The 12206-nt window shown below is 44.1% G+C and overlaps 1 protein-coding gene across 2 annotated transcripts in view; it reads left to right on the forward strand.

Moving 5' to 3' along the window:
* The first annotated feature begins 302 nt into the window (after positions 1–302).
* The window catches only part of DOCK10 (dedicator of cytokinesis 10), a 155276-nt gene continuing 143372 nt past the window's right edge, over positions 303–12206 (forward strand). The window contains exon 1 of one of the 2 annotated variants that reach the window (XM_071751790.1): positions 303–492. In XM_071751790.1, coding sequence (XP_071607891.1) covers positions 370–492 — 123 coding nt within the window. In that variant the 5' untranslated portion in view covers positions 303–369. The remainder of the gene's footprint in view (positions 493–12206) is intronic. The other variant, XM_071751788.1, reaches the window with a different exon arrangement.

The raw sequence follows: 12206 nt of genomic DNA on the forward strand, positions 1-12206 counted from the left end.
CTGTGGCGCAGGACTGCCCCGTCGTCCCCCTTGCACCCCGTTCCCCCGGCCCCCTCCGGTGGCCCCCATCACACACCCCTCTCCGCCCCCCTCCCTTTCCCCGGCGCGCAGCCGCCCCGGAGCTGCGGGAGCGGGGCCGTTCTGTCCTGGGTCCGGCACCCGGTGCACATGGCCAACGAAGGCTGCGGGGAGGCGACGCTCCCCCGGGGAGGGGCAGCGAACTTGGCGGCCGCAGGAGGCCCCCGCTCCGCACACCTCCCCCGCGCGGGGGGAGCGGGAGGGAACCCCCCCTCAGTTCCGCTTCCTGACGGCGCCGGGGCCGGGGCCCGGGCGGGGAGCGGCGGCCAAGGCGCGGGGCTGCCGGCGCCCATGGCCGGCGAGCGGACGCGGCGCTTCACGCGGAGCCTCCTGCGGCCGGGGCAGGCGGCGGAGCAGCGGAACAGCGCGGCCTCGGCCGCCGCCGCCGCCGCCAGCGGGCGGCTCCAGCTGCGGGTGAGTGGGGCGGGCAGCGGGCACCGGCCCAGGTGCGAAGCGCTCGGAGCAGCCTGCGGGAGAGTGCGTGGCCCCGCTCACCGCAGGTACCGCCCGTCCGAGCTCCCGTTTCGGCGCTGCAGGCGGCTGCCGGTGTGGCTGTCGCCTCTCGGGAGGGAGCTGGCTGCCTTCCTCTCTTGAGTTTCGCCGGTTTTCTTTTATTTCCAACGAGCTTTGCACGGGCAGATGAGGTGAAACCCGAAGACGTGGCTATCGCTGCCAAAATGAGCCCGGTGTGCTCCGGGGGGACGGGACGAGCCGAGCCCCCCGGCTCTCCAAGCAGTTGTCAATCGCGTAAGTTTTGGGTACTGCCCAGCCCGTGTGCTGGTCCAGAACCGTAACTACCGAGATGCGTGTGCGCTCCTGGTGATTTCCCCTGGAAAGCCCAGAGTGCCGCAGAAAGACAGAGCCTGGGCTCCCGAGTCGCAATCAGCTCTAAAGTGCATTCCTTGAGGCTTCAATCCCCACGTCTCTCCATCAGTGGAATAGCACAAAAGGGACGTAAACTGCTACCACTCTACTTTGCCTGTATTTTCTCTTCCATTTACATCCATGTATGTAAGAACTCGGCTGACAGGCACAGACAGCAAATTGTTAGGGTTTACAGAGAAGTGTTGACTGGCATTTTCCAAATCACTAGCCTTTTATGAGTCATTTGTTAGCCATTTTTATGTTAAGATTCCTTTGGACTTAAAGCTATGTGTTATGAGAGATAGCTGACTCCTTTTTAGATGATTAGGCATATATAATCTCTGTGAATCATGTAATTCAGGTAAATATTTTCCTTTTCTAGTTTTTCAGGCAGCGTAGTTCATGAAGTAGACTAGAAAGCTGAAGGAGGGAAAGTTGTGAAATGTTATCACTCATCCAGCTTTACTCCACACCAATGCTTTAATGCATTGCACTCTCTCTCTGCACACAATGGGAAATAATTTTGAAACTATGTTCCCATAAAGCTGGTGGCCTTTTTCTGTCTTCTGAGGTGCCGTGCCCGCTAGAAATGGAAAGCAGCAACTCTGCTTGGAAGCTGATGCTAACTTCATGTTTCCTGGATGTCTGTACACCAAATGCAAGTTGTTTCTTTACCTCCCTAGGTTTGCAGTGCTTTTGCAGTCAGCTTTGAATGTTTTCATAAAGCATTTCCAAGCGTCTGATATGTGAAAACTTGGTAGAAACTTTCTTGTCTCCCCTGACTCCTCACAAAGGCTGTATGTGCAGTCGGCTCTTGTCAAATCCTCAAGTGTTTCTGGAGCTGTACTACTGAAAGACTTACACCCTCCCACCCTCTGGGCAGACAGAGATCAGGATTTGGCCCATTGTCAAACAGGATGCACTACGGTGGTGAAGTTGTGGTGGAAGTGTTCTAGGAACCATCATGGTTGGTTTGGGCTCTGCCCATGCATTAAGCTGAGAAGTTGTCCCCGAAGAGACTGTATTGAACTTTGGATGCCAGGTAAAATATTGTGTTGCCTAATGGCATCTTCAAGTGTTATAAATGAAGTTATATTAGAAATCTATTTTATCTGCGGTGTCTCTGGTGCAAGAATGCAAAAAAAAAAAAAAAAAAAAAAAAATCAAAAAATTTGATGAAGCAAATCTAAATTTATGGTCTGTTTCTCTTGAGGAGAATGGATTGTTAAGGTGTTGCTAACAGATCTTTCGCTGCTACCTTAAGAATATAGTATTTAGTTACTGCTTTTGCATTTGAGTCACATTGGATTCAATCTATCTTTGAAACATCAAGACTTCTGTTGTGTGGTGGCTGAAATTGTCCATTACTTCTGTGAGTTTGACTTCCTGTTGACTGATGTAATGTACTGGTGCTGGGTTTCATCAGGGCTTTTGATGCTATATCTGAGGCAAATGCAGGCAGATCTGCAAAGATGGTCTTTTAAAGATACTGAAGTTAAGATCTGAAGACTCCAGGCCAAATTCTGGTTTCAGTTATGCTGCTCAGTGGGAGCACTTAGGGAGTTCCAGATGTTAGGTTCTCTTCACCAGCAGGCACAATGGTTTTGAAGTCTGGGTTGCTTGCTGTGTTGAATATGTATGGTTCTGGGAAACTTAATGAAGTTGCCATCTTTTAACTATACTCCTTTGGGTTGTCAGTACTGTTGCCTGTGAAAGGCAAATTTTTATTGAATACCTTATGCTGAGGAGCCATGCTGGAGTACAAAGCTGTTATATTGAGGGTCAAATCTTTTCTAGTTACATCAACTAAGAATGAAGAGATTTGACCAGCAGACAGAATACCCCTTGGCAGCTGTAACTGGTGTCTCTGCTTGTCCTTAGCCAGGACGTGCAGCCCAGCTGTAACTGAGGCTGCTTCATGGGGCTGGGACCTTCTGTTTTGGGCAGCAGCCTTTGCCTCTGGATCCATACCACAGAGTGCCAGGGCTGGCAGGTCTGCTGAGCTGTGTTTTCCAGGGAGCCTCTGCTGGCCTGAGTGCCTTGCACAGCCCTTGCAGTGAGGCTGTTGTGTTGCTGTTGTAGAAAAGTCTCACAGGACCTGAAATTTCTGGCTGAAGTTGTACTGACAATTTTTTGTACCAGAACTAGATATTCTTGTATAAGAGAATAATGTCATCTATTCCAGAAGGTGTAATGGCTCTCAGTACATCTTGCTCTGGTTGTATCAGTACCTGATAGTCCAGCTATACTAAATCTGACTTGTGCTGGAGTGTCCTGAAGATTAGCACAGCTGATGTCAAGAGTCTGCAAATACCTGGCTGCTACAAGGTCAGGCAGGTGTAAAGGTGTAAAACCTTCTGGCACTGCTTGTTTGTGTCTTGTACCTCTGTCAACAGGATTTGTAACAGCACCTGCAGTGGGGATCATCCCTGTCTTAGCAATTTGGTTGTAGTTTGGGGATCAAACACCTGTTTGACATTATTTGTATTATGTCTTTAGCTCTTTGCTGTCTTCAAATATATTGCCTTTTCTTATATATACTTCACCTTTGCTTTTGTTCATATGGATTCATTTATTATGGAAAAACCAGTTTCTACTCCTCAATAGAAAAATCTGTAGAAAGAAAAAAGTGTCATTGTAATCAGGGGCTAGGGAACAGAAGAAGTAAGGATGTTTATCATTTGGTGCTGTGGTGTATGAGAGGAACTTGTGTAGTGTTCTGAAAGACAAAGTGGAAACAGAGGTTGAGGATGGAAAGTATGTGGCTATCTTGGTGGGGGAAGTAGCTGCAGTGTTTCATGCTAAGTAACATTCTACATTAATTACCAACTCTTCAGCAGGCAAAGGGAGTGGTACTGTGAGGTGTTAATGGTGCACAGCAGTACCGCAGGTTGTTTCCATAAATGCTTGGTTAAGATTTCCTGTAGAAAAGGCAGCCCACCAAGCCAGTTACTGAAATAGATCAGTATACTCTAGAAATTATTTATTGTATTTTGAAACTTGGTTGAGAAATTCTTTGTCTCCTCTACTAGAAAAGGTTTGTTTGGAAGTTACTTTATGGATACTTGTTGCTGCTTCCAGGGAAAGCTGAATAGCTGTGCGCAAGCAAGGGAGATAGATATGTCTGTTTTTCACTTGTGTTTCTAGCTGCAGCAATATTTCATGGAAAGTTTTTAAAATAGGGATGGGGCAGTTTGTGCTCCTGGAAATCAGCTTGCTAGCTGCTTAGCTAATACTAACTTCACCTTATGTTGTTATAATCCCATCTCAGTTAATTGGGCTAAGTACTGGTGGCTGCAGTATTCATCCTTTACATCAAGTCTTGTGACACTGTTTTTATAAAAGCTGTGGGGGGCCTTGCTCTTCCTCTCTCTTCCATGCTTAAGCAAGTTAATAGCAGTCTGGAGTTGGGTTGTTGCTCCAAGTGTCTTTTTTTTTTTTTTTTTTTTTTTTTTTTTTTTTTCCTGAGGTTTTTTCCATCACACTGCAGCCAAGCAAAGAGTTGTGGTGTCCAATGACCTGGTACTGACTGTCTCTCTCAAGTGGAAGGCTGGATTATATGGCTTTTTCTTCCCCACAAAATGGGTTTCTCTCCTTCTTATTTTACCTGGGGCTGCTCTAATTCCTCGCTGAAATAATAGACTCCGTTTGTTTCCATTGCATAGTTTCTGTTGTATGTTCTTTACTTATAAAAGAAGTATTTATAGTTATTGTATATGGCTAGTTTTGGGTAGGTAATGAGCTGTTGGTGGGGGTTTTCTGGGGACTCCAGGGGTGTGTTGTTGTCTCTTGAGTCGTGTATGTTGTTTACAGCCTGACAGAGAGCACCCATCATGGCCTTGGTACCCTGGATAAGAGGAACAGAGCTGTGACTGTGTTCGTACTGTAGCATCATGTAGCTTTTTCTTGTTACATGGCCGTGCTTGAATTGGTCTTCCATGTTAAGAATAGGGCCAATGAATGAAATATCACTGGAAATATAATTTTTTGAGAAGATTACATTGTTAAATGAACTATTTCAAAGACAAACTGGGCTGTGAAAGGGTTCTTTCTTTTGTGGATATTCTGATGTCTCCTGTTTCTTCAGGGGGAGCCAATGTGAGGCATTTTTACAGGCATTTAAATATTCCATGGTGCTGTGTACAAACCAGACCCTTTGTGGCTGTACATACACGTACATGCAGTCTTCACAGGCCAGCTAGTAAATTTTTGTCTCTTTCCCTGCAGATTTAATATATTGGCTTTTTCCTTGTTTTCTTTGAGGCTGAGGGGATAGCCTGGTGAATTCATCTTAAACCCACGTGCATGGAGTGAAAGCCTCATCCAATTCTGGTGGTTGTGGAGGGAGAGTTTACTCATGGCACAGGCAGAGGGGAACTTTATCTGCAGTCTAGAGCTGGTGGTTCTGCTTTTGCAAGCTTTGGCATTTGGTATAAGTTTTGGGTTGCTCAAAGTGTACTTGTCAGGCATATTTCAGCTGTTAGCAACCTAATGTGAATGCAGGGCAATCCTGAAGTATTAAACAACTTGTTTGTGTTTGTATTTTACCTGTGAACCGTGATGATGAATCTTTATTCCAAAACTTATCTTTAATTACTTAAAGATAAGTGCAGCGTCCCTTAACCTGTTGAAAGACAGGATCCATATTGTTTCCAAGTAGAATCATAGAATCATTTTGGTTGGAAAAGATCTGTAAGATGATCAAGTCTGACAGTTAACCTGACACTGCCAAGTCCACCACTAAATCGTGTCCCACATGCACTACATCTACACATCTCTCAAATACCTTCATGGATGGGGGCTCCACTGCTTCCCTGGGCAGCCTGTTCCAGTGCCTGAAAACCCTAGAAATGAGGGAATTCTTCTTAATATCCAACCTAAACCTCTCCTGGCACAACTTGAGGCAGTTTCCTCTGCTACTGTTCCTTTTTACTTGGGAGAAGAGGCCAGCCTTGTTACAGGATCCTTTCAGGTAGTCACAGAGAGTAGCAGTCTCCTTTCTGAGGATATTTTTTTAAGTGTCTGATGAGTCATTTTGGAGCTGTTCTTCAGCTGGAGCATCCCAAGGACACTTGCAGTGGTGTGGCCCTGACAAGAATCTGATGATTTTCAGCTGGCTGCCAGAGCCCAGATGTAAGGGCAAACCAAGCAAAGGGCAGGGGCAAGAATGCATGGCTTGCACATTCCCCAGCCACTGGGCTCCCTCCTCTGCAGGCACACAAAGGGGCCAAAGACTTGTCCTGAGCAATTCTAGGAACTTCATCTGAGGCTGGCACTGCAAATTAAATTGATGCCCAAGTGAGGAAAAGGAGATAAGAGAGCCTCAGGAGGGGTGGAGACAGAAGTGAGGAAAATAGTTGAGAAGAAGTTAAAGCATTGGAGGAAATGGGGGAAAAGAGAAAAGACTTTGTGGGGAAAGAGAGGCTGAAGAAGACAACAAAACGAAGGAAAGAAATGAAGAGAGCTGCAAGAAAGATTTGTCAGGTTGGTGAATGACTTGTGCAAATAAGCCCTTAATATGCAACCCCAGGCAGTCATTTAGTACGTAGGGAGACCTAGGTACTCAAATTTAATTGTTGTTTTTCCAGTTGTCTTGAATCTGTCGCTTGACTGACTCTTTGTATTAAATTCATGGGAAGTGAGTCAGCTCGAGTAATTCAGAATGCTCTCAGTTTATAGAAGCTGCATCAACTTTTTTCCTTTGCTTACAAGGTTAAATAAGGGAGGGTCTGGGGAGGGGGGGAATGAACAGAAGTAGAAGAGAAGGAGGGTCTGGAAAAGTAAGTCTTGTGCTGGCTTTGGAGGAGCACGGTTATTAAGAGGGAAGTTTTACTGTTGTGGTTTATAACAGGCAGTTCTGCAGCACAAATGTCACTGCCAGAAGTCAAAACATGTTTGTAAATGTTCTAGCACAAGGTCAAAAAGCTATGAAATAGTGACACAGATGGGATTATTACACAGATACCAAAGGCTTGCTTGCGGTGTGGGTAATGCTTCCAGGATAGGATTGCCTGCATTTCACAGAACTCAGCAATAGCTTTCTGATGCAAGGTTCTATTTGCTGTCTGTTTTATACCAACTGCACATTATTGTATTAGCAAGTACCAGCTTCATCCCTGGTTTTGTTGATAAGAAAAGCAAACCGCCAGGACCTAACTGCCCAAGATGATGTGATAAATCTGTAGTAAGAGCCTTAGAATGATTGTCTCTGCTTTCACCCCCATCCTGCCCCATATAACTGAATAATTTGCATGGCTGTTTCATAGGCTGGCCTGCTATTCTCATTGCTGACATGGGCAAATTTTTCCCTCTCCTGGAAAATGTAAGAAATCTGAGAGCTGGCTGTCCTTTGTGTGCTTGCTTAGTGTAAATGACTTCTGCTCACGTTGTCCCTTTCTGGACAAGTTGCATAAATGGCACTGTGTGGCAGTGAAGCCTTCCGGAGCTGTGTTCTTACAGAAGAAATTCAGGATGTTTCTTTCTACTTTTTATTTCCCTCCCCTCCCCTCTCCTTTGCTTTTTAGATTGAGCTCACAATGCAGTAGTTTGTGGGGTTTTTTTTGTTTTTGTTTTTCCTCTTCATGTCAGTGATATGTAATTACAACAAAACCCTTTGCTTAGATATATTCTTGGTAGATTATTTGTCAGCTCTGGTATAATTTTTTCCCATGATACATGCAGGCCAGATGTCAGTGTTGCTTTTTTGTCTTAAATTTTACACAGTGCTTGAGAAATACAGGGCAAGATTTCCCTCATAGCACTGAGGATGATGCTTGCCTGGCCTCTCCCCTCCCAACTTTTCCTCTGGGAGTTAACATTCAGCCTCTTCTGTTTGGGTACCATAGTGCTACTTTTCAGTTGAAACCCAAATACTATGTTTTGGAACACAATGGAATGTTTTGAGATGACACAATGTAGATGTGCTTTAAGCTTGTATATTTTGATATATTTTTATATATCAGAGGAGGAAATCTGGATCTGTCTGACCTGGGTGGGTTCTTCCTGTACAGGCAGCAGTGTGAACTGTAGCTACTGTTGCAAGTATTCCAGGTGAATCTAGGGAAAAGGAGAATGGATGCTTCCCTCCAACAAGACTCTGCTGTTGCTGCCATGAAGCAAGGTTTTCTCTCTGCTGACTCAAATCCAAAAAACCCCCTCCATTTTAACTACTAATTCACTCATTATTAATTAACAACTAGCTTACTACTAGATTTTCTCCCCTCTATTTCTGTCGTGCAGTTGATAGTATATGGGTTGTAGAGAAATAGAATAAACTGTCAGCATTGTAGTGATTTTCTTAATTCTGAGCTTAGCTCTCCCCTTCTGACTGTGCTGTTTGGGGGTGATTCTATCACTGAGTCTGAAGTGGGATTTTCAGTTTAGAGAGTAATGTTGGCTGACTTAAAGCGAGCATGATTCTAGGTTACTTTGACATGTTGACCTAAATTAAATGATGTAGATATAATGAAATTTAATGAATGCAATGGAGTTGAATATGATGGAGAGGGAAGCTTCAAAAGCTGCTTTTTTAATGTGCTAGTAGTTAGCAGCAGAAGTAGTGTTGAAAATTTGCTATGAAGCTGGAATGAGTAGATATGTCTGGCATACCAAAAGAGGGGGGGAAAAAGATCTTTTTAGTATCTTTGATTTTTGTTAACTGTAGTGGATTTTAATTTTTAAACTGTCATAATTTAAATACATTCCTTGCCAATGTATGTTTTCTGCTAGATGTAACTGCTTTTCCAGTGCTGAAAAGGCTGATGTATGTCAGCCTATTTTGAGGAGTGTACTTGTATTTTGTGGGAAAGAACTGGGCTCGCATCATGAGACACTTGAGAGCATAGAGGTCCCATCTGAAAGCAAGGCACACAAAAGCATCTGCCTGTTCCAAAGCTCACATCTCTCTCCAGGCATCCAGGTCCAAAGGAGGCAACTGGGCTGGTGAAGGGACTCGAGCACAGATCCTGTGAGGAGAGGCTGAGGGAGCTGGGGGTGTTGAGGCTGGAGAAGAGGAGGCTCAGGGGAGACCTCATCACTCTCTACAACTCCCTGAAAGGAGGTTGGAGCCAGGGGGGGGTTGGGCTCTTTTCCCAGGCAACTCTCAGCAAGACAAGAGGGCACAAGAGGTCTCAAGTTGTGCCAGGGGAGGTTTAGGTTGGACATTAGAAAGAATTTCTTTCTGGAGAGTGTGATCAGACATTGGAATGGGCTGCCCAGGGAAGGGGTGGATTCTCCCTCCCTGGAGATATTTAAAAAGAGCCTGGATGTGGCACTCAGTGCCATGGGCTGGGAACCACAGGGGGAGTGGATCAAGGGTTGGACTTGGTGATCTCTGAGGTCCCTCCCAACCCAGCCCATTGTATGATTCTATGATTGCCTTTTGCATGAGTAACAGTTGATTTGCTCTTTGAGCTGTGCGGTTGCACAGTGCTGCAGTTCTGCTGACACCATTTCATTAAATGGCTCAAGTTCTAAACACTGATGGAAAGTAAGTCACAGAACATTAAGTAGAATTGAATGATAGTGGTCTCTTCAGTGACTCATGAGTTTATCCTCATAACTCCTTCAGAATCAATAAGAATTGTTATGAAAGTTAGTTGGAAGAGCTTGACAAACATAAATTGATAAGATACATGAGGAAAAAATAGCTTATCCTCTTTCCTGATCAAATAATAACCCGTGGTTTAACAGCAACATAAGGAAATTCCTAATATACACCAAAAAAGTTGCAGCGTAGGTAGTTGGTAACTTTTCTTCAGGTGTCTTTCAGAAACCTCCTGCTCTTTTTACATTGTAAATACATACCCAAGTGTTCACATGTTTCTGCAGATTCTGGAAAAGAATTGGAGCTCATGAAACAGAGCAAATCCAAGTGATGTGGAAATGGAAGAAGGTGGGATGATATTTTTAATGTAGGAGTGACAGCTCCGGGTTGGTGGGGAAGTTGACAAGAAAATACTTTTTGCCTTCTATGTGTCCCTTTCCAGGAAGGGTAAGATGAGCTTCAGGTGGAAGTTGCAAGTGTTGTAGTAAGCAGGATGAGCAGTACAGCCAGACACAAAGGCTGAGGTGCCTTGGTTTGAGGTTTATCTGTCTTTTTTTTTTTGTCAAGTTGGTCTTGCAATGGAAACCCTTCAAATTGACTGAGTGTGGCTTTTATGTTGCTCTTAAACATTATCTTAGTTTGTCATTCTCCTATCTACCCACTCCTTTGCTGCTCTTGCCCTTTCCAGGCCTCAGCCCTTGTTGCTCTTTGTGTCTTTCTCCCACTTGTCTGGGAACCTCTGTTAATGCCCCTCTGTCTGCAGGGAACACTATGTCAGTTGTCTGTCAGGCCCCTATCTTTGTTTGCCATCCATGCCCTCTTAAAACCCAGTTCTTCCAGGAATCCTGCTTGCCACTTCTTCACAGGGATTCTCTCTGAGCAGCTGTCCTGGGCTGTCCTGTCTGACCCTGCCTCTCGCCCTGTGCTCTCAGTGTGAAGGTTTTGGGTTTGGTAAAATGCCTCTCCTCTAGCTTTAGTGTGAGGTTTTATATGAAACAAAGGGGTTTGCATAGGTAATTGCCGTTTGAATTAACGTTCAGTAGATAAAATACAATGCAAATAACGGGTAGGGACTCTTTGAAACAAGAACTTCTCTCCTAACTCAGTTTCCTTGAAGAATTTCTGTTAGTCTTTTCCTATTCTGAATGGTGTGAAAGGCAATGCAATGTGTTCATGTGTGAATGCATCAATAGATTTATACATATTTTTAAATAAACTGCAGTAAGTATTTAGCTGCCATAGCTGACATCTGTTTCCTGTAGCATGCATGAGGTTTTGGGGTTTTAGACCAGGGATAGTAGGCATTTAAATTCCATGCTGATGGATACTGAGATGTGCCAGAATGAGCTGTAAGAGCTGCTGCACTTTGTTCCCTGACACTTCTGGCTTTCTTTTTCCTACCACTATTTCCCAGTGTGTTTTTCAGAAGAGCCCAGCTCCTGATGGGAGAGGATCTGGCAGCGATTCCCATTAGAAAATGACAAGTTTTTTTGTTTTGAGGAAGTGTTGGTGTGGCAAAGATGGGTAGCCAGGAAATAACTTAAAATTGGAGCTTGAAAAGCTGAGGTATAAAACCTGCATGGTGCAGCAGTGAGGGGATGCTCCTTGGTGGAGTGGCTCATCCATGGCTCCAATCAGTGTGGAGTCTGACCTGAGCCTAGCAGCATCCCCTGAATGCAGCTTGTGTTGCATCCAGTCAGCCTTGGGTGTGCTACTGGTGCAAAGATGAGGGAGCTTTAAGAGTGGTGCTAAGAGGAAGATGGTGGTTAAGGAGCAAGTAAAGTAGACCTTGCCATTTTGCCCTGATAAAACAGCCACAGTTTTACAAAAGGGCTCCCATCAGCTGACTGTTGAGTTAAAGGGATGAAACTATTAAAACCAAGAAGTCTTCATTTGTGTGGTGGCTTAATAGTTTAAAATACAAGAATAAAAAGAATTAAAACTGAAGCCACAAAACCAAATTTGAATCTTCCTTCTCATGTGTTTCTTTTTTTTTTTTTCATTTTTCTTCTGTCTTTCCCTCCTCCCTCTTTATTTGTCTGGAGGCTTGAATCAGTGGAAGTTGGTATATTTTATTAAATGGGAATATTTGGGGCAAGAAGGTTGTATTTTTCCTCGTCTTTTAATGTGGCTGTTAAGGAATCACTAATATCCAAGGTGCCTGGAAATCTGCCTGTTAGTGTTTCTTTCACTGTTCTTTGAGTGTGTGTGATATGTTTTGGAGTTTGTGTCTCTTAATTTTTTAAGTCCAGCTAAATCCTAGGTTTTTATTGAACAACTTCATGTACTAACACAGATGAGTGCTTTCAGTACCAAAAGCCTAGCACAGTAACACACCATTCTCTAATTCTTGTTTGTGAAGATTTTCCTCCTTTTTTTTTTTTTTTTTTTTTTTTTTTTCGTAAGAAAAATACATGGAGTTAATTGGAAGCTTATAATTCATCAAATTGGTGTTAACATTTTCTATGCTGAAAAAGACCAAAAAGATAAGGGAGAATGGCAGTGGTCTGATACTTTTTACCTGTGTCAGAGCTCCAGGTGTTCTCCATAGCCAGGCTGCCAAACAGATCCTGCTATCCTTAGCTAACAACTACAATTTCAAAATCTATTTCTCTATTCTAGGGTTACACAACTAAACAGAAATTGAACCACGACTAGGGAATAATAATATCTCATTGCTATTATCATGGGCTCAGCTTATGAGATATGTATTTCTATT

Source organism: Heliangelus exortis, chromosome 9, assembly GCF_036169615.1.
Source record: "Heliangelus exortis chromosome 9, bHelExo1.hap1, whole genome shotgun sequence".
In the NCBI taxonomy this organism is placed as follows: domain Eukaryota; kingdom Metazoa; phylum Chordata; class Aves; order Apodiformes; family Trochilidae; genus Heliangelus; species Heliangelus exortis.